General features: G+C 44.0%; 1 protein-coding gene across 5 annotated transcripts in view; it reads right to left on the minus strand.

The window, feature by feature from the left end:
* Nucleotides 1-5,988: 5,988 nt before the first annotated feature.
* LOC141144048 (NACHT, LRR and PYD domains-containing protein 3-like) overlaps nt 5,989-21,807 on the minus strand; it is a 213,343-nt gene continuing 197,524 nt past the window's right edge. For 3 of the 5 annotated variants that reach the window (XM_073629398.1, XM_073629394.1, XM_073629395.1), the window contains 3 exons: nt 19,306-19,447; nt 14,801-14,851; nt 5,989-7,191 (listed from right to left, as the gene is read on the minus strand). In XM_073629398.1, coding sequence (XP_073485499.1) covers nt 6,920-7,191; nt 14,801-14,851; nt 19,306-19,447 — 465 coding nt within the window. In that variant the 3' untranslated portion in view covers nt 5,989-6,919. The remainder of the gene's footprint in view (nt 7,192-14,800; nt 14,852-19,305; nt 19,448-21,807) is intronic. The other 2 variants (XM_073629397.1, XM_073629396.1) reach the window with 1 other exon arrangement.

The following is a 21,807-nucleotide window of genomic DNA, read 5'->3' on the forward strand; positions in this document are numbered from 1 at the left end:
ATGTTCTGCCGCTGTATCGCTTGACTTATGAGAGCAGGAACTGTCCTCAAAAATTTGATAAGGTGTGGTCGAGCTGGGTGGATGCATGTGGCCGCCCCTGAAGATGGGGGTGGCCCCGTGTGTTCACCCTCCCCCCCCCCCCCTCTTCCCCCCTTCGGCTGGGAGGGGGTGGGTTAGATTGGGTATTTTACACCTTGATGTAACGTCTGATATTCCCCTAGAGGTCTAATTAACACTACTGAATCATACCAGTGGGTTGTCATATTTCATGTGCTGTATATGTTTTGTCCGTCGCCACAAGTTGGAATGGAATGGAATAATCCTTTTACATATATGATTGTATATTGTAGTCTGTCGACTGCTGTTGGATCCTTATATAATGCTGACAATGCTTGTACTGTCTTCTATGTTTAATAAAATAAAAATTCACTGTTAAAAAAAAAGAACATAAAATATCTTGAGATTTAATTTAAATATGACATTTTGATGATTTTGCAGAAATAAGAGAAGACGTAAAACATTCAGCAAAGGAACAATAAATGGCAATATTTTACAGTTTTATTAAATTCAGTCTTTTTATTAACATTGAAAAGCCATCAGTACCCAACAAACACCCCGCAGAGTTACAGTTAGGATTTGAGGTATTAAAGTTGTTTGTAAAATATAATCATATTGTATGAAACTGTATACCGGTATAGAAACAATAAATACATCAATAAAATCTCTGTAAACGTTCATGATTTATATATTGTACTCATTATATACAAATGTGTTTTATAAAGTAAAAAAAAATAATTTCATAGTAACATCTTTTATTAGTTACATTCCCATTATTCTGGAGCTTACAGTCTAAGGTTCCCAACTACCATTATTAAAACTACTCTGTTCCCCAAGGTAAATCTGTACAATAAAGCGTCCCCTGCTGGGTGATGTGGTTACTCCCACCAGCCCCCCACAGCACAACAGGACACAGTAATGACAGTAATGATAGAGGGACAGAACCACTGAGATCAATGGGGAGGGGGGGTCAGGAAACTGACACACCCAGAAGTGTCAGATTCTCTGGAATCTTCAGCCGGCGGTCCTCTTCATTACTATAGAGATTAGCGGTGTTGGCAGAGGGAAGGCTGAGTATTCAATTCCTTCTTTACTGGAAAATTACAGTATTCATTACATAGAGGTACAGACACATTACACGGAGCTTTACATATCATAACAAAGGGTACAAATTACAAAACACAGATACAAGTCTAAAAACATAAAACAGGAATAAAAGAAGACCTTGTCTTGAACTTACAAAATAAGAGATGAGGTCAGGGCTAAAGGCTTGTATAGGCGGTCAAAGGGGAATTTCGTCCAATGGGGACACCTGTTCTGGTGACAACTGTCCAAGAGAAGAATTCCACTCACTTCCTATTGTATTTCCAGAACAGAAGGTGAAGTGAAATCTCACCAATGGATTAGAAAACAATACACCGGCAGAGGTTTTCACTTTCAAATTATTCACTACTGTCAGGAAAGGTCTCATCTGTTGGTGGCGCTGTCGGTTCTGTAAGTCGCAGTACTGGTGTCCACCAGCGGGTGTCTCCGGTCAGTCTGGAGCTGTCATGAAAGGTTTCACCTGCTGGTGGCACTGTTAGATCCTTGGGCCACAGTACCAATGTCCACTAGCGGGTGCCTCCCAGCAGTGTGGAGCAGAAATCACCTCCTGCGATCAGATGTCACCTGAGTCTGATTACAGGTGTGTGTATTTATACCCTTCAAGCATTAACATGCTTGCCTTGGTATCTTCCTTGCACCCTGACCTGTTATCTGTGATCCTGATCCTGTTACCTGTGTACCTGATCCTGATCCCATCCCTCCTGTTACCCTGTTGTCCTGCATCCCTGCCCTGCAGCCTGATCCCGTCCTCCCTGTCCGTTCCTTGCCCCCATCTGCTGATCTCCTGTGTATGACCCTGGCCTGGCTACGTTTATAATTCCGGTACTCCCCTTCTATTTTTATATAGTTATTTGTGGGTCACTGTCTGGTTGGTTGTTCACTGTTTATTATTGGAGGTGTTTGTATGTTTATATCACTTATCTTAATTAAACTTAATTATTCACTTTATATCTGTTTGGGTTCCTCTGTCGCAGTTCACACGGTTCTGGTCACACCTGTTCATGACAACTCTATTCAAAACAATGAAAAAAAAAACATTTGGCTATACATACACTTTAATAGGTCAGTGGAGGAAAAGGGAGGAAAGTCTGGGGAGTACTTGTGTATGAGGTCAAAAACATAGGGGTGCAGGGCTGGCCCTACCATGGGTACTGGTGGTCAATGGGACCCAGGCGGTACTTTAAGAGGGGCAGCAACAGGGGAACACTGCCCGAGGACCCAGTACTCCCTCCCTCTTACATGCAGTGTCATCCTTGCATCATGCTCCGGTCCCCAGCTCCACCCCACTCCCCAGCAGTACAAGTTGTACTGCTGGGAAGCGTTGCGGGGCGGTGGAGAAGCTCTCCCGGTCCCAGAACAGCACAGGCTTCTATAGCTGGAGCAACCGCCACCATTGCAGAGCTGCTGTCGCTGCATTTTACATCACTGACCCGGGATCGGAGCTTAGCTGGTCGGTGGCAGTGAAGAGGAAGGGGGAGCTTTCGTGGTGCTGAACAATTCATATACCCATGAGTTGAGCTAATGTTTTTGGCGTGTCTCTTTGCAGGAGGGGGGATGTCGCTGGAGGGGGCATGTCTCTTTGCTGGAGGGGGCAGGTCTCTTTGCAGGAGGGGGCATGTCTCTTTGCAGGAGGGGGCATGTCTCTTTGCAGGAGGGGGCATGTCTCTTTGCAGGATGGGGCATGTCTCTTTGCTTGAGGGGGCATGTCTCTTTGCTGAAGGGGGCATGTCTCTTTGCAGGAGGGGGCATGTCTCTTTGCTGAAGGGGGCATGTCTCTTTGCAGGAGGGGGCATGTCTCTTTGTAGGAAGGGGCATGTCTCTTTGTAGGAAGGGGCATGTCTCTTTGCAGGAGGGGGCATGTCTCTTTGCAGGAGGGGGCATGTCTCTTTGTAGGAAGGGGCATGTCTCTTTGCTTGAGGGGGCATGTCTCTTTGCAGGAGGGGGCATGTCTCTTTGTAGGAAGGGGCATGTCTCTTTGCAGGAGGGGGAAGGCTCTTTGCAAGAGGGGCCATGTCTCTTTGCAGGAAGGGGCACGTCTCTTTGTAGGAAGGGGCATGTCTCTTTGTAGGAAGGGGCATGTCTTTTTGCAGGAGGGGGCATGTCTCTTTGCAGGAGGGGGCATGTCTCTTTGCAGGAGGGGGCATGTCTCTTTGTAGGAGGGGGCATGTCTCTTTGCAGGAGGGGGCATGTCTCTTTGTAGGAAGGGGCATGTCTCTTTGCTTGATTGGGCATGTCTCTTTGCTTGGTTGGCCCTGTGTCTTTTCTGGAGGGGGCATGTCTCTTTGCTGAATATAAGGGGATATCTCTTCACTGGATTGGGCTGTCTCTTTAGTATTTTTTTTTTTTTTTACATTATACAGGATTTATAAAGCGCCGACAGTTTACGCAGCGCTTTACAACATTAGGGCAGACAGTACAATTAAAATGCAATTCAATACAGGAGGAATCGGAGAGCCCTGCTCGTTAGAGCTTACAATCTAGGAGGGAGGGTCAGGTTATACAAAAGGGTAATAGCTGTGGGGGGTGAGATAATGGAGAAAATAGTGCAGTTGTTAGATGGAGGCAGGATAGGCTTCTCTGAAGAGGAAAGTTTTCAGGGATCACCTAAAATTGGATAAATTTGGAGACAGTCTGACAGATTGGGGTAGGGAATTCCAAAGGATGGGCGAGGCTCGGGAGAAGTCCTGGAGGCGAATATGGGAGGAGGTGATGAGGGAGCTAGAGAGCAGGAGGTCTTGGGAGGAACAAAGAGGGCGATTAGGTTGGTATTTTGAGACTAGGCTAGTGATGTAGCTGGGGGCAGAGTATTTATAGGATTGTATATTGGGATGTCTCTTTGCTTTATGGAAATGTCTCTGCTGAATTTATGTAAATGTCTCTTTGCTGAATATATGGGGATGTCTCTGCTGGATTGAGCTGTTACTATTTGGGGATGTCTCTTTGCTTTATGGAAATATCTGTTTGCTTTATGGAAATTTCTCTTTGCTGGATGGACGAGCACAATGTCTTGGGCCAGCCCTGTAGGAATGGGATGACTATTGAAGTCATTTTTTAAGGCAAGGCATGGTAACATGAATGCCATTCTTGGGTTGATTAGAATGCAGAGAAGAGACTGGCAGAGAGAGGAGAGCAGATGAGTGTGAGAGAGATGGAGAAGTCTTACAGCAACATTAATGGCAGATTGTAGACATGAGAACCTAAAGGGATTATGGTGCAGAGATAGAGGTTATAAGCAGTGGCGGTTGGCGTTTTTTTGTTTGGGGGGAGCAAACAACCGAGCCCCCCGCGGCAACTCGAACATCATCCCCCGCGCTGTCCGCTGGTTGGTCCACCGGCACTTACCCCATCTAGGTGGCGGGCATCCGAGGAGCAGTGGCAGGGATCGGGCATCCGGGGAGTGACGGCGGGGATTCATGCTATGCATGAATCTATCCATTGCATATAGGGGGTGGTGAGGAGAGAGGGGGCGGTGCCCGGGCACCACTAATGGATGGGCCACCCCTGGTTATAAGGATACAGACCTTCAGATGTCTCCAAAGTTAGGAAGATAGCAGATTATGCCAAGGAAGAGGCAGCAGGATTTGGACATAGGTCATACCAAGGCATAAATCTTTGTGAGGCATCAAACTTGTGGAGCAGGTAGAATGGCATCAATAATTCATGAACCCCATTTCCAAATCCTCTGTTAGAATCTGACGCATTGTTTCCCTGTTCATGTTCAATTCTTCTGCCATAATTTGCACACTCAATGTTCAATCTGAGGGTACAAGGCTTTGCACTTTGTCCATATTTGCATCAATCCTTTGCCTTTTTGTCCTGCCCACTTGCGTTATCATGGACATTTTCCTGCTAGGGTTGCCACCTCATTCCTTTAAACCTGAACACATATGAATTACACAAGTTTTGAGGCTAATGTAATGCAGATAAGGCACCAAGTGAGTTTAATTGTCACCTTAATCAGCCACAGAACCCGTGTAATTAATATGTGTTCGGTTTTAAAGGGATGAGGTGGCAACCCTACTTCCTGCCCCTCCCTAATGTTCACTATAAATAAGCCTTTTGTAACAGAGCTAAAATTTCATTCCCAATTTTGCCAATTTTCATGCAAAATGTGATGGTAATTTGCTGCTCCAGATGTCTGTGTGATGCTATGTTGCAGAAATTCCGGGAATTAAATTGTCACTATATATACTGTGTGTGTTAATATATATATATAATATATATATATATATATATATATATATATATATATATATATATATAGTAACAGCTGGGCCACATGCTACTCAGAATATTGCTGGTTTAAGCCAGATTTTTGGAGAGGCAGGCATGCTGATTGCACAAATGTGTGCTGGGATATTAGTTGTGACCTGAATTTGGCTCAGGGCCCCACCCAATAGACAGGAGGTCTGTGTATGGGAGTCAGGTGGAGTCAGGTGGACTCTCATCATCTCCAGGAGTTAGAGAGGCTGCATGGGGCAGCCAGAGCATGCATGTCTGCAGGAGGCAGATTTAGTCTGTGACAAAGCAACAAGGAGCTGATCGTGAGTAAGCTATGAGAGAACTTGACTCTAAGGAAGTCTTTTGGCTTAAGGCCTCTGCTTGAGGCTTGAAGCAGCTGTGTGGCAAGAGAGTAAGCCAGGAGGCTGAAGTATTCTGATTGTACAAGTTATAGTAATGGTGGAACCCCCTACATGGGCTACTGATGTCTTTTGTGAACTTTTCCATTCTTTTAAATAAAAGAGGGCTACCATGCTCTTAAAAATACAGTTTTGGACTGGCACACTCATTGAAAATGCACCTACCGCTTGAGTCTGATTCCCCCCCCCCCCCCCCCATTTTTACATAATATATATATAGTTGGTCACATTCAACTGGACTTGCACTTGTTCTGTAATGTTGAAAATGTTTAGTAACTTAAGCAGAACTTTACCCATAACAACTTGATAAAAAAAATAATGTTCTTTAGCAAGGAACATACATTCCCATTAATAATTATGCTACCAAAATTGGTGTGTGCTGTAAATTGCCTCCAGCATTGTTCCCGTCTCTGCTTGCTGGAGGCAGCCATTTTGCCGAAGCCCAGAGCCCGTGAGTAGCACTAAATGTTTTGGCTGTCAGCAGATCGGCCTCTACAAGTTTGGCACAGTTCCTAAAAATATAGAGCAACTGAGCATGTGCAGTGCAGAGTGAGAGCTGCAAAAGGGGCCAGCCTGAGGTCATCTAGCAGGACTTAATTTTCTGACTAAAGTTCTACTTTATTACAGGCACAGACTCTATATTAGAACAGTTCTGATGTTACAGAAATTCTTGAAATACAATTTAATATCCAAAAAATGAAATAGGATAGCAGATTGAACGTTGAGAATCCTTTTTTGCCATTGGGTCAATTCTACATCCGTGCATTGAGATATCCTCTTTTTTTGTAAAAAGACTTTACTATGCTGTGCACTGGTATAAGGAAGTTTAGGTTCATTTGTCTATCTGATCACACCCTATCTAGTTATACTGTGTATCGTTGTTCCCCAAGCAGTACTCCAGGAGTCATGGTTTCCATGGGCTGCTCTGATGATGGCCAACATGTCTAAACATCTGTATGGAGGTTGGAATAGATGGTTCTTTAACATTAGAGTGGATCCATGCTATAAACCAGATGACCTGGAGGCAGAATTGGCCTGGACTTAACAAGAAAATAATGTGCCTGGTTCCATCCACAAAAATAGAATGAAAAAAAAATCTGGAAATTTTCACAAATGCATTATATTTTCAGACTGTTAATCAGTTGCTTGTTGGTCTTCTTTAGAACATCGAGTAGCTTGTCCTTGTCATCATCTCCCCAACCTCTGACAAACTTGAAGAGCTTTCTCATCTGGTCCTGGGATGTTTCCTTACAGTTCACAATATCATACTGTTCATCGTCCAGGAGATCCAGTTCTTTGAGTTTATCTAGAACTTGTTTCACATTGGACACTTTTTGGATAAGTTTTTCACAATGTTTATCTACATCATGCTTTGTTGATTGAGAGCAACCTGTAAGTATAAAATACACTGTTATGCCAAGAATTGTCCGCTCTCATGAATTTGTTCTTGGACTTTTGTTCTGTGATAATATTTTGATCTAGTATGTTATGTTGCCTATGTAGCGGAGGGAAAATGTATTATTATTATGTTTTTTTGTGTTGTTTTCTTGAAATCAACAGTGTGTAAAACAGCCAGCTTGTCTGCTTAATTAACCACTTGCCGACCAGTCACCGCAGTCTTACTGGGGCAGCATGGCTCGGCTGGGCGAAACAACGTTATGTTACATCGCTTCGTCCCGTGGCCACTAGGGGCGGCGCCGGTGGCACGAGCGCGCTGCTCACCCCCGGAGCCGATGCAAGTGCCGGCGGGCGCGATGACGGCCGGGCACCTGCGATCGCTCATGACACAGCGAGAACTGGGAGCTGTGTGTGTAAACACACAGCTCCCAGTTCTCTTAGGGGAGAAATGACTGATCGTCTGTTCATACAATGTATGAACAGCGATCTGTCATTTCCCCTAGTAAGTCCCCTCCCCCCTTCAGTTAGAACATGCAGAGGGAACACAATTAACCCCTTGATCGCCCCCTAGTGTTAACCCCTTCCCTGCCAGTGACATTTTTACAGTAATCAATGCATTCTTATAGCACTGATCGCTGTATAAATGCCAATGGTCCCAAAAATGTGTCAAAAGTGTCCGATGTGTCTGCCATAATGTCGCAGTCCCAATAAAAATCGCAGATCGCCGCCATTACTAGTAAAAAAAAATAAATAAAAATGCCATAATTCTATCCCCTATTTTGTAGACGCTATAACTTTTGCGCAAACCAATCAATATACACTTATTGCGATTTTTTTTACCAAAATATGTAGAACAATACATATCGGCCTAAACTGAGGAAAAAATGTGCCCTTTTTTTTTTTGTTTTTTTTAAACGTGGGATATTTATTATAGCAAAAAGTAAAAGATATTGTGTTTTTTTCAAAATTGTCGCTGTTCTTTTGTTTATAGCGCAAAAGATAAAAAACGCAGAGGTGATCAATTACCACCAAAAGAAAGCTCTATTTGTGAGGAAAAAAAGGACACAAATGTTGTTTGGGTGCAACTTTGCAGGACCGCGCAATTGTCAGTTAAAGCGACGCAGTGCCAAATTGTAAAAAGTGCTCTGGTCAGGAAGGGGTTAAAATCTTCAGGGGCTGAAGCGGTTAATCTATGAGTTCCTGTTCCCCACAGGGGGTAGGAGATTAGGTTGATCTCTGCAGGAAGCACAGGCAGCATGGTGTACTGTAGCTGGAGAAGCTGGACTTGCCAGCACCGGGTCTTGTATGCTAGTCTTAGCTGAATTCAAAGTACAGTCTAATTTCCCTATGCTCGCAGACAGATTTAGTTTTTTTCTGAGCTTTCCGCAGTGATGGACACGGGGGAACTTTTGTTCTAGGAGACTAGAAGGTGTTTAGAACTGCTGGACTCTGATAGTTCAGTAGGGGTGGTGTGCTACTTCCTGGATCCTGGGACTGCTGGAAAATATAATCCTGTGTTGTCTGTGCTGCTTTCCAGACACCGGAAACCCCCTTTTTTGCCACTTTGTAGAACCTTTTTTTGCAGTAGCCACTTGCTGCAAGAACCTTTGAGGACCCAAGATTTATTGCCCAGAGCCCTTCTCGGATTGCCCTGCCTGCTCTGTCTGCTTTGGGCACAGAGCCCTTTCTGCATTGCCCTGCCTGGATCCAGTGATGTCAAGACCACCACATCCAATACCCTGGATGGTTGGACTTACGCAGCGTGAGTCTTTGAACCCTTCCGCCCCTTATCCCTCTCTGCTGTTACTGTTCTGAGGAGTATTCCCCCTGGCTGTGTCTTATTGTTGCCCTGTGAACTGTTTCCCCTTTGCTGTACTATATTCCCACTCCATGGACTATTACCCCTTGCAACTGTCCTGAAGATCATCTTTCCTTTCTGTGCCATATAACGCTGTGCCCACTGCTACCCTGTGAACTGTCTATCCATTCCGTGCCCATTGCTATCTGTGCCCATTGTTTATCTGTGCTGTGCTATACTACCATTCTGAGGGCCTGGTAGTAGACCCTTGCCCTAATCGTGGCCCCATGGACTTTTTTCTGTTGTGCTGGGTTAGATTTCCTCTCCATGGATGCCTAACTCTTGCTGTGCCATACTACCACCCTGAGGACCTGTTTTCACCTTGCCGGGCCTGACTGTGGCCCTGTGGATCGCTCCTCCAAACTGTCATTCTACTGCTTGAAGGATCACTTCCCCTTGTAGCTCCTTATCATTACCTTGTGAATAGAGTTGGGCAAATGGTTTGGGCCAAGGAGAAGAAGAAGTTCGGCCCACACATCGCCTGTTCGTCCATTCGGTGAACACCCGAATTTGCTCGGCGCTCGATGGCGTGTTCGCCTGCCAAGCGCCCCACAATGCACTGTGCGCTTCAGAGTGCATTCCAGGGCCCTAATTGGATGAAGCAATTCACCTGACATCTGGTCAGGTGCAAGGCTTTGCCAATTAGGGCACAGAGCCATGATTGGACTAAGTGATGATGACATTGTCCAATCACGGCTCAGTGCTCATAGTCCCACCCCACACTATAAAAGGTTCCTTCCACAGGAAGCTTTTGCATTGTTGGAGTGGAGATAGATAGAAAAAGGCTCAGTTTGCTACTGGCGAGTTAGTGTATTCACTTATTGTGACTCTGAGTGTAGAGTGTTAGTGTAGTGTGAGTATAGTGTGTCAGTATAGTGTAGTTTCAGTGTAGTGCAGTGTTTAACACCGCATTACATAACATTTAATTCTGTATACAGTCCTGGATAACCTTCTTTTATTTTTTCCGTTGCTGCATGTTTTTTTTTTACATTTCTGTCAGTGTCAGTCCTCAATTTAAAGTGCACCAAACACCACTTTTCATTCAATAAAGTGCATCCACTTGCACATTCCCCATCATGTCTGGGAGGCCAGCAAGGAAAGGCAGACTTTCCATGGCACTGTGAGGGGGCCAGCAGCAATCAGAACTGTCTCTGAATGTACGGTCGCTGACAGCATTCACCACCGCCAGCTGTTCTCACTGATAGGGTTTGGTTGTGAGGACCGCTCATGTCCTAGCAACTAAAGACATGCTTGCCCCTCCCCCAGGCCCTGGCATTCAGAGAAGGAGGAAGTTCCTCCTTCAAACCTATCCGGTCCCAGTGCCCAGCCTTCCAGCTTTCCAGCCTCAACCTGTCCTGTAGCCGATTGCTGCAGTGAGAAGAAATGGATGCTGATGTAAGAGTTGGGGTCTTCACATTACTCCTGATTGCCTGATTTGTGACATGCCCATCAGGTGGAACTCAACTTTGGCAATGCTGTAGTGGCTGCACATGCAGCAGAGAGCCATCAAGGAGTACCTGTGTAAGTAAAGCATAAGGACAGGCTCAGGGCAGCTCAGCTTCTTTTCCCCACGCCAATGGCTGCTGATAAAGGATGCAAGCACTGTACTGTCACCATTTAAGGAGGCAACAAGAATGGTGAGCTGTGACAATGCATGCATCAGTGACACAATCCCTCTTGTGTTCCTGCTGGAGCATACTCTACGTAGCATTATGGACAGGGCACTCGAGGCAGAGCAGGAAGAGGTCAACGTCCTTTCCTCTCAGGGCCCGCATTATGCAGACACCATTCTTGCGATGCCACAGAACACACAAAAGGAGAGGGGGAGGAGGAGGATTCTGGCAGTTTTGGAGGCATAGAAGCAGAGGAAGACATACGTCAAACCTTAAGAGATGGTTTTCAGTCCCCAGAAACCTTGGGAGTAGTACATGGCTGGGAGGAGGTAGTTCCAGATACTGTAATCCTCAGTGACCCCGAGGACTCTGCTTCTCATGCCTACTCAAACTTGCGATGCATGGGCTCCATTATTCTTCAAAGCCTGCAAAAAGACCAGAGCAGCAAGGGTGTGGAATTCCCTTCCACAGGCGGTGGTCTCAGTGGGGGGCATTGATAGTTTCAAGAAACTATTAGATAAACACCTGAACGAATGCAACATACAGAGATATATAATGCAATACTGACACATAATCACACACATAGATTGGACTTGATGGACTTGTGTCTTTTTTCAACCTCACCTACTATGTAATTATGTAATCTTGGCATAGTGTACTACAATTTGGCTTCTTCACATAAGGCTTGCTCACTGTGGTGCAAAACTTTGTTATTTCCATCCAAAGTCTGCCAAAAAGACACTATAAATTATCCAAAAAATCTCTAATCTTGTTCTGAGTTCACTAAATTGTGGCCTCATCATACAGACTGGCTCCCCAAGCCGTTGTTTACTAAATAAAGAAAGCTTGCAGGGAAAATCAATTTAAGTGTAATTTTTTTTTCTTTATAAATGTCAGTTTTGCTGCAGCAGGTTCCATACATGGTACAGATGTGCCGCTTTACAGGCAGACTAAGGGGAACCCCAGGCACTATATTTAAAAGATTTTTTCATTTTTATTGTTTCACTTTAATCATCATTAAAATCACTACTCCTTTAAAAACAATATTTTTTAACCTTTTTTTTTTTTCCATTGATACATGTCCCCCAGGGCAGTACTGGGGCCCCCATACCCTTTTCATGGGGGCCCGAGTACTGCCATGGGGAACATGTATCAATTAATTGCATATAAGCCTTCAAAATGGGGACTTTTGATTTTTCAAATTCGGGTCCCATAGACTTCAATGGGGTTCACGGTTTGGGTCTGAACTTTTGCAATGTTCTGGCACAAACCAAACCGGGGGAGGGTTGTTTGGCACATCTCTTCTTGTGAACTGTCCACCGTGTTGCCCCACTGTTACTCCATGAACTGCTTATCTGTGGCATGCCCATTGCTACCCTGTGGACCAATTAACTGTTCAGTAGCTCAACGCCACCCCTGCTGTACCCTCAAGTCTCCCAATAAATGCCCATGTGTTGGGTTCCTTGTGATTTGTTTCTGTGTGCTCTCTCTCTCTCTCTGCACTCCTAGTCCATCACTGTGATGGGAGGGCCTGCGGTACTCAGAATCCACGTCCCTCACTCCGCTTGAGTGCTTCCGTCAGTATACCACTTCCTCCCAGTCTGGACTCAGATATCAGATATTCCAACTGCTCCCAAGCATAAAACAAGACGAGACTTGCTTAGATGCTAACATGGACTATTTTATTTAGAATCAAAATTACAAGACTTTATATGCCGTTGGAACCTCCTCTAACAATACAACTGTAACCTAATTACCATGAGCTAGTTTACTAAATCATTTACCCAGACTAGGTGACTATTCAATACACATTACCATAAACATCAACACATTGTTAATTAGAACAAACAACAATGTGAGGAATACCCTTAGAACCTGTGGTAAGCCAGACTAGACTGTTCGTCTCCTAGCCAGTCCTGGAGGCTAATGTGATCAGCTCACTCAATTAACAGGTTGAGTTCAGAATCAAACAAACCAATAATAGTCTCTACATACATCCTGGGAGATATTGTGGACAAATATTACTGTCCCATTTTAAGTAATCCAAGATATATTTTCTCACTCACCCTGTGCCAGGATAGCACAGGGTGACTTAGAAATAAGAGGTGTATGGGGAGCTGAAACAAGGGCATCCCCTACTTTCCAAGGGATTCTGAGTACCGCTTGCCCTCCCGTCACAATCACAGTCAAGTATTCCCTTTTTTCACTCTGGTTTAATTTATCTGTAATAAAAACATTCCCACTGTTGCTGTGTATATTTAAACTGAACACCGTGATTTGCTCATGAATGGCAAAGCAAAAAGTTGACTTCAAATCCAGCTAGTCCAGCTGTATGTACGTACTTTTCCTCTGCTCCTGTAATACTCCTTTCGGGTGCATATGTGAAGGAGAGGAAGCCCTACATAAGCTCAGAGTTACATGAGACGAGAAAGCAGTCCCTGGAAGTACTGAGTATTTTCTTTCACTCCCAGTATCTGTACAGAACGACTCAAAGTTCTGTATACTGCTGGGGATGGGTGATGAACGTGAACAAATCACAGTTCTTCTGTAAACAGGGGGTATGGATTTGCCATTTCACCAGAATGTTAAAGCTACACTGGCTTCATCACACTGCAGCACACTAAAGCATGAGTGTAAAAGCAGCAGAAGAAGTAAGTTGCACTTTTTTATTAACCACTTCAGCCCCGGAAATGTTTTACCCTCTTAATGACCAGGCCATTTTTTGCGATACGGCACTGTGTTGTTTTAACTGACAATTGCGTGGTCGTGCAAAGCTGTACCCAAACAAAATAGCTTTCTTTTGGTGGTATTTGATCACCTCTGCAGTTTTTATTTTTTGCGCTATAAACAAAAAAGGAGCAACAATTAATTTTTTTTTTACTTTCTGCTATAATACATATGCCCCCAAAAAATATTAAAAAAACACATTTATTTATCAGTTTAGGCTGATTTATATTCTTCTACATATTTTTGTTAAAAAAAAAAAAAACACGCAATAGGCGTATATTGATTGGTTTGCGCAAAAGTTATCACGTCTAAAAACTATGGGATAGATTTAGGGACTTTTATATTTTTTATTATTTTTACTGGTAATGGTGGCTATCTGCAATTTTTATCAGGACTGCAACATTGCGGCGGACAAATCTAACCGCCAAATGACACTTTTTGGGGACCAGTGACATTATTAAATTGATCAGTGCTACAAAAATGCACTGATCAATGTTTAAATGTCACTGGCAGGGAAGGGGTTAACACTAGGGTGCGAACAAGGGGTTAAGTGTGTTCCCTGGGTGTGTTCTAACTGTAGGGAGGGTGGGCTTACTGGAACATGACAGAGATCACTGTTCCTGATCACTGGGAACAGTAGATCTCTGTCATGTCATCTGGCAGAATGGGGAATCGCCTTAATTACATAGGCAGTTTCCCGTTCTGGCTCTAATCACCGCAAACGCGAATTGCCGGCGGACATCGAGTCCACAGGACCCGCGGGCATGTTCCTGCTATCCTCCTTGCACCCTTGCATGCAGGAGAGCCAATCTGCCGCAGTATATGTGCGTGAGCTGGTCGGCAAGTGGTTAAAGTATAACTAAAAGCAAAACTTTTTCGTTTTAGTTTTGGATGGAGTGGAGAGGGATTAGACCCCCAGTCAGGATTTCATTGCTGTTTGTGTCCCTGTTAGGGAGATTCACCGTCTCCATTTGTCCCGATTGCTGTTATCACTGAGACTGAAAGAAAATCCAACTTTTGGGTTGTCGGCAAAACAGGAATAGAGGGAGAATCTTCCAGTGGGCACACTAGTTCTGGTGACAACCAGGGATTCCCTCAGTTTGGAGGGATTTCCTTTCACTTCCTGTTTTTTTTAAGACCGGAAGTAAAGGGAAATCTCCCCAATGAGACTCAGATATTAAAAAAAACCTGATGGGTTATAACCCTCTTACTATCCAAAATGCAAAGAAAAAATTGCCTTTCTATACACTTTAGTATAAATTTTAACTCAGAGGCTAAGGCTTGAGCTAAGTCAGGGGAGAATTGTGCAGAGAAAGACACACAAGAAGTTTCCATACACCTAAGCAAATAAGAATAAAATAATGCTTTGACTATATAAATGTTATAGTAAAGGTGTAACATACCTACACTGGTGGCAGACGTACCGGCACTTGAGTGCATTTCTTTCAAGTCCCCTAAAACATAGAGGACACAGTAGATGTATACACAACACTACAAACACTTTACAATGCTGTATATATTTATATGTACTTTTTCCACATTTTGTTATGTTACAGCCTTATTCCAAAATGGATTAAAATCATGGTTTTCCTCAAAATTCTACAAGCAATACCCCATAATGACAACGTGAAAGAAGTTTGTTTGAAATCTTTGCAAACTTATTAAAAATAAAAAACAAAAAAATTCCATGTACATAAGTATCACAGCCTTTGCTCAATACTTTGGTGAAGCACCTTTGGCACCAACTACAGCCTCAAATCTTTTTGAGTATGATGCTACAAGCTTGGCATGCCTATTTTTGGTCAGTTTCTCCCATTTTTCTTTTCAGGACCTCAAAATTGAGCTCAGGTGCATCCTGTTTCCACTGATCATCCTTGAGGTGTTTCTACAACTTGATTGGAGTCCACTTGTGGTAAATTTAGTTGATTGGACATGATTTGAAAAGGCACACACCTGTCTATATAAGGTCCCACAGTTAACCGTGCATGTCAGAGAAAAAACCAACCACACCCACTAATTTGTTCAGCGCGAGTCACCAATTTTTCCCAGAGAAAAAACCAAGCCATGAAGTCCAAGGAGTTGTCTGTAGATCTCCGAGACAGGATTGTATGGAGGCACAGATCTTGGGAACGTACAGAAAAATGTCTGCAGCATTGAAGGTCCCAATGAGCACAGTGGCCTCCATCAGCCATAAATGGAAGAGGTTTGGAACCACCAGGACTCTTCCTAGAGCGGGCCGCCCGGCCAACTGAGCGATCGGGGGAGAAGGGCCTTAGTCAGGGAGGTGACCAAGAACCTGATGATCACTCTGACAAAGCTCCAGCATTTCTCCGTGGAGAGAGGAGAACCTTCCAGAAGAACAACCATCTCTGCAACACTCCAACAATCAGACCTGTATGGTAGAGTGCTCAGACAGGACCCACTCCTCAGTAAAAGGCACATGACAGCCCGCCTGGAGTTTGCCAAAAGGCACCCGAAGGACCCTCAGACCATGAGAAAGAAATTCTCTGGTCTCATGAAACAAGATGGAACTCTTCGACCTGAATGGCAAGCGTCATGTCTGGAGAGGAAACCAGGCACCGCTCATCACCTGGCCAATACCATCCCTACAGTGAAGCATGGTGGTGACAGCATCATGCTGTGGGGATGTTTTTCAGTGGCAGGAACTGGAAGACTAGTCAGGATTGAGGGAAAGATGAATGCAACAATGTACAGAGACATCCTTGATGAAAACCTGCTCCAGAACGCTCTGGACCTCAGACTGGGGCTAAGTTTCATCTTCCAACAGGTTAACAATCCTAAGCACACAGCCAAGATAACAAAGGAGTGGCTATGGGACAACTCTGTGAATGTCCTTGAGTGGCCCAGCCAGAGTCCAGACTTGAACCTCATCTCTGGCGAGATCTGAAAATGGCTGTGTACGGACGCTCCCCATCCGACCTGATGGAACTTGAGAGGTCCTGCAAAGAAGAATGGGAGAAACTGCCCAAAAATAGGTGTGCCAAGCTTGTAGCATCATACTCAAAAAGACTTGAGGCCACAATTGGTACCAAAAGTGCTTCAACAAAGTATTGAGCAAAGTCTGTGATACCTATGTACATGGGATTTTTTTCAGTTTTTATTTTTAATTAATTTGCAAAAATTTCAAACAAACTTCATTCACGTTGTCATTATGGGGGATTGTTTGAAGAATTTTGAGGAAAATAACTAATTTAATCCATTTTGGAATAAGGCGGTAACATAACAAAATGTGGAAAAAGTGAAACGCTTTGAATACTTTCTGGATGCACTGTATAGCAGAGATGTACTGCATATATTTTTTTCCCCTTGGCATATACTTTAACATATACTATAACAATGACTGGCCAACTCATTTTGTTACAGTGCCTTGAAAAAGTATTCATACCCCTTGACATTTTCCACATTTTGTCATGTTACAACCAAAAACATAAATGTATTTTATTGGGATTTTATGTGATAGACTGACACAAAGTGGCACATAATTGTGAAGTGGAAGGAAAATGATAAATGGTTTTCAAAAGTTTTTACAAATAAATATCTGAAAAAATGTGGCGTGCTTTTGTATTCAGCCCCTTTACTCAGATACCCCTAACTAAAATCTAGTGGAACCAATTACCTTCAGAAGCCACCTAATTAGTAAATAGAGTCCACCTGTGTGTAATTTAATCTCAGTATAAATACATTTGTTCTGTGAAGCCCTCAGAGGTTTGTTAGAGAACCTTAGTGAACAAATAACAAGAACATGTATAAGTCCCAAAAGGGCAGTAAGTGGAGTTTTAAGGTGCAAAAAAATAAAAAATCAATTATACAAAGAATAGAAAATGTATTAATACATAAACAGTATAAAATGACTTGTACAATTAGGGCAAAAGGTACCCCAATGGTCATATTACAAAGGAATGGTTGTCTCTACATGTTTCACCACAAACGTGGCTTCTGCTGAAGCTTTTGTAGGACCTTTATTTTAAACCATTACCACTAAAATAGAAAAAGAATAAAATTAATTTTAATTTGAAACAAACAATACATCCATTTAGGAAACCCCAAAAGGTTCCTATTAACTCAAACATAATTTACATAGTCATTATCACATATAGATCGTCTGATGAATATATTTTCTCACCCCTTTAAATGGCCACGATTCCAGATACTCCCCAAGACCCACCAAGAGGTCCAATGGGGGACGTCTGTGCCACAAGAGTGAGAGGAAAAAACAATTGCTCTATAGTCATACCTGCAAAATTGTACAAACAGGATTGATCATAGATAATGACACTTAAATCACCAAGGACTCAATTTAATTAAGGCATAGACCTAACCTGTTATTTCAAGAAGTTTTGACAAATCGATCGATCAATATTAAAATCTTTCCCTATAGGCGGACTTCATCTATTACCCGCACACTTCAAGGTGCTTATACCATCTAGAAGAATGTGCAATAGATTATGTATTAAACTTTCTTATGTTAACCTGCTAAATATCCAGTAATTGTTGATATAGCCTGTCTAATCTTACCTGAGCGTTTCCTTTATTTCACTTTGCCACCATTGCTTGGCTCAGTGTCTGAGTGAACAAACAGCATCATGAAGGCCAAGGAACACACCAGACAGGTCAGGGATAAAGTTGTGGAGAAGTATAAAGCAGGGTTAGGTTATACAAAAACTTCCCGAGCTTTGAACATCTTACGGAGCTCTGTTCAATCCATCATCGTAAAATGGAAAGAGTATGGCACAACTGCCAACCTACCAAGACATGGCCGTCCATCTAAACTGAATGGCCGGGCAAGGAGAGCATTCATCAGAGAAGCAGCCAAGAGGCCCATGGTAACTCTGGAGGAGCTGCAGAGATCCACAGCTCAGGTGGGAGAATCTGTCCACAGGACAACTATTAGTCGTGCTCTCCACAAATCTGACCTTTATGGAAGAGTGACAAGAAGAAAGACATTGGTGAAAGAAAGTCATAAGAAGTCCTGTTTGTAGTTTGTGAGAAGCCATGTGGGGGACACAGCAAACATGTGGAAGAAGGTGCTCTGGTCAGATGAGACCAAAATTGAAATTTTTGACCTAAAAGCAGAATGCTATGTGTGGAAAAATAACAATGCCCATCACCCTGAACACACCATCCCCACTGTGAAACATGGTGGTGGCATTATCATGTTATGGGGATACTTTTCTTCAGCAGGGACAGGGAAGCTGGTCAGAGTTGATGGGAAGATGGATGGAGCCAAATACAGGGCAATCTTAGAAGAAAACCTGTTAGAGTCTGCAAAAAACTTGAGACTGGGGCGGAGGTTCACCTTCCAGCAGGTCAACGACCCTAAACATACAGCCAGAGCTACAATGGAATGGTTTAGATCAAAGCATCCAATCTGACAATCGCTCTCCATCCAATCTGACAGAGCTTGGGATATTCGGCAAAGAAGAATGAGCAAAAATGTCCCTCTCTAGATGTGCAAAGCTGGTAGAGACATCCCCAAAAAGACTTGCAGCTGTAATTGCAGCGAAAGGGGGTTCTACAAAGTATTGACTCCGGGGGGCGCTATACAAATGCCCCCCCACACTTTTCACATATTTACTTGTTAAACATTTTGAAAACCATGTATCATTTTCTTTCCACTAAACAATTATGTATCACTTTGTGTTGGTCTATCACATAAAATCCCAATAAAATACATTTACATTTTTAAGTTATAACATGACAAAATGTGGAAAATTTCAAGGGGTGTGAATACTTTTTCAAGGCACTGTATATAGTGCTCAGTTGGATTACTATACGTTACAGTGGATGTGGCAATCTCTGCAATCTTGTGACCTCCTGGGCTGTGACATCATATTATTGGCTACAATGGTTAAAACTCCTCTAATCTGAAACTATAACTTTTTTTTACCTTCTGTGATGTCACCTTTCCAGAGCGGATCGTCGCTTCCCTTCAGTGATATGGACAATGAAAGTTCTTTTGCATTGCTATCCACATTGACTTCAACGAAGGGTAAATTTTCAGTTTCACAACTAATTTCAAACTCTAAAAGCTGGGAAAAGATGGAAAAAAAATAAATTACAACCTACAAACCACATCTTGTTCACCTGCGTTGTGTTTAATCAGGACTGAGGAAACACGAAATGTTATCTCCAATGCCAACTGCTGGTACAGTACAATATGGTATTCCATATACTGTATAATGGATGAGCTAGTTAGCCTTTCAAGGGAGTGGGGGGGGGAAGGTGGTTTATAAGTGCGATTTTTGATCCTTTCTAATTCTGTAAGAACCCCATGATTTACTAGTTATTATTGGCCACTATTCAATTGTAGGCCAGTCCATATTGATCCTCCACCATTTCTAGTTCTACTACTTGTCTAATCTATGATGTGACGGTAAGTTTTTTAGAGCCACCCAATCTGGGAGAGACCACAGCAGGTCAATGGGGACCAGAACTAGATCGAAACACAGGAAGACGAAAAAGAAAAGAACAAAGACAAGATCTCAGGATGCTATGGGGAAATAAAAAAAAAAAGCAGAACCAGGAACTAGGAACCCCAGGAAACAGAAGTAGTGGATAGGATCCAACAACTGGGTCCTATCCACTACTGGGTCCTAACCAGTGGCGTTGCTATGGGGGGGTGAGGGGGATGCGGCCCGCACTCGGGTGACACCCGCCAGAGGGGTGACACCAGGCCTGGACACACAATGGGTGACATTACGCGGCTGTTGTGCTGTGGAGACACAAGGGCAGCACACCGCTCTTGCTGGTGACAGAGGCAGCACCGGCCAGAGATCAGTATAGCTCCATTCACACCTGAGCGTTCTGTAGCTTGAAGCCTGAAGCTACAAAATGCTGGAGGGGAAAAAATCCATTATTCTCTATGGAGATGGTTCACATCTCCACTCCAAAACGCCTGAAGCCCTACACCTGAAGCTCAAACAAGTTCTGGACCCTTTTTTGTCGCGCGAATCGGGCAGATTTGGGCGTTTTTCTGCTTTTTACATTGGTGACCTTTTGCCCTGCACAAAAGCGGGCAAATCGCTGTAAAAACCGCTGCAAATCACGGTAAAAAACACCACAAAAAACGCAGCAAAATTGCGGTAAAATTGCGCAATTTTCTGCCTGAAAACGCCAAGCTCAGGTGTGAATGGGGCCCCGTAAGAGGCAGAGATAATATAGGAAGTAAGGAAAGACTCGAGGAATGAGGAGGAGGCTGACTGCCTGGGAGCCTGGGATAAGGGAAGAGACTGGAGAGGAGGAGCCGATGAAGGGACTGAGTAGTAAGTAATCCTTCATCCTTACAGTATGCGACAATGAACACTCGGTCCGGACGCACACACAGAACATGCCATTCCATCAAATAAAGCCTCAAGCTATGCTGTCTGTGCCCCCCAGTGAGAATGGCAGGATGTGCAGAAAACAGCTGAGGGGTGAGGAGGGGGGGAGGGAGTCGCACTCATCTCTGTCTAACCCCCCCACCCCCGTCCCTCTCTGTCTCACCCCCACCCCTCCCTCTCTCACCCCCACCCCCTCTGTCTCTCAACCCCCCTCTCACCCCCTCTTTCTCTCAACCCCCTCTCTCTCTCACCCCACCCCCTCTTTTTCTCAACCCTCTTCTCTCTCTTTCACCCCCCCACAACTCTCCTCTTTTTCATCCCCCTACTCCTCTCTCAACCCCCCTTCTGTCTCTCTCACCCCCACCCCTATCACCGCCACCCCCTCTCTCAACCCTCTTCTCTCACTCCCTCTCTCTCTCACCCCAATCTCTGCCCCCCACTTTCCTCTCTCTCCCCAACTCTGTCACTCCCCTCCCCCCTCTCTCTCATTCACCCCACCCCCTCTCTTTCTCTCACCCCCACCTCCTTTCTCTCTCTCATCCCCTTCTCTATCACCCAATCCCCTCTGTCACCCCCACCCTCCTCTCTGTCTCTCTCTCTCTCTCTCCCAACCCCCCTCTTTGCCACCCCTTATTTACCCCCACCCCCCACCCTCTCTTACCACATCTCCCTCTCTCACCTCTTCTCTCTCTCTCAGCCCCTTGCCTCCACTTCCTCTACCTCTCTCCTACTTTCCCATGTCCCCCATCTCTCTCCCTCCTATTCCTATCTCTCCTTGGAGCCACTTCCCGAGCTCCCTGATGGTCATCGTCCTAACAAAGAAATGTCTGCGGATTTGTAGAAATTGTACCCTTGAAAAAATGTGGAGGGAAAAACTATGTATTGTAGGTTTAGGGAGAAAGGTTACTCTCACAGGTGTATTAGGATAAGCTGAGCTAGAGCAAACGTGCGATAGAAGAGGTCTGCTAAGCTGTCCATCCAACAGATTGTATCATGGGTGTATAGGACTTTCCCAGCACCAAATCTAATTTAAAAACAATTTATATATATATAGTTTATTACATATTTAT

This window comes from Aquarana catesbeiana, linkage group LG05, assembly GCF_042186555.1.
Source record: "Aquarana catesbeiana isolate 2022-GZ linkage group LG05, ASM4218655v1, whole genome shotgun sequence".
NCBI lineage: Eukaryota > Metazoa > Chordata > Amphibia > Anura > Ranidae > Aquarana > Aquarana catesbeiana.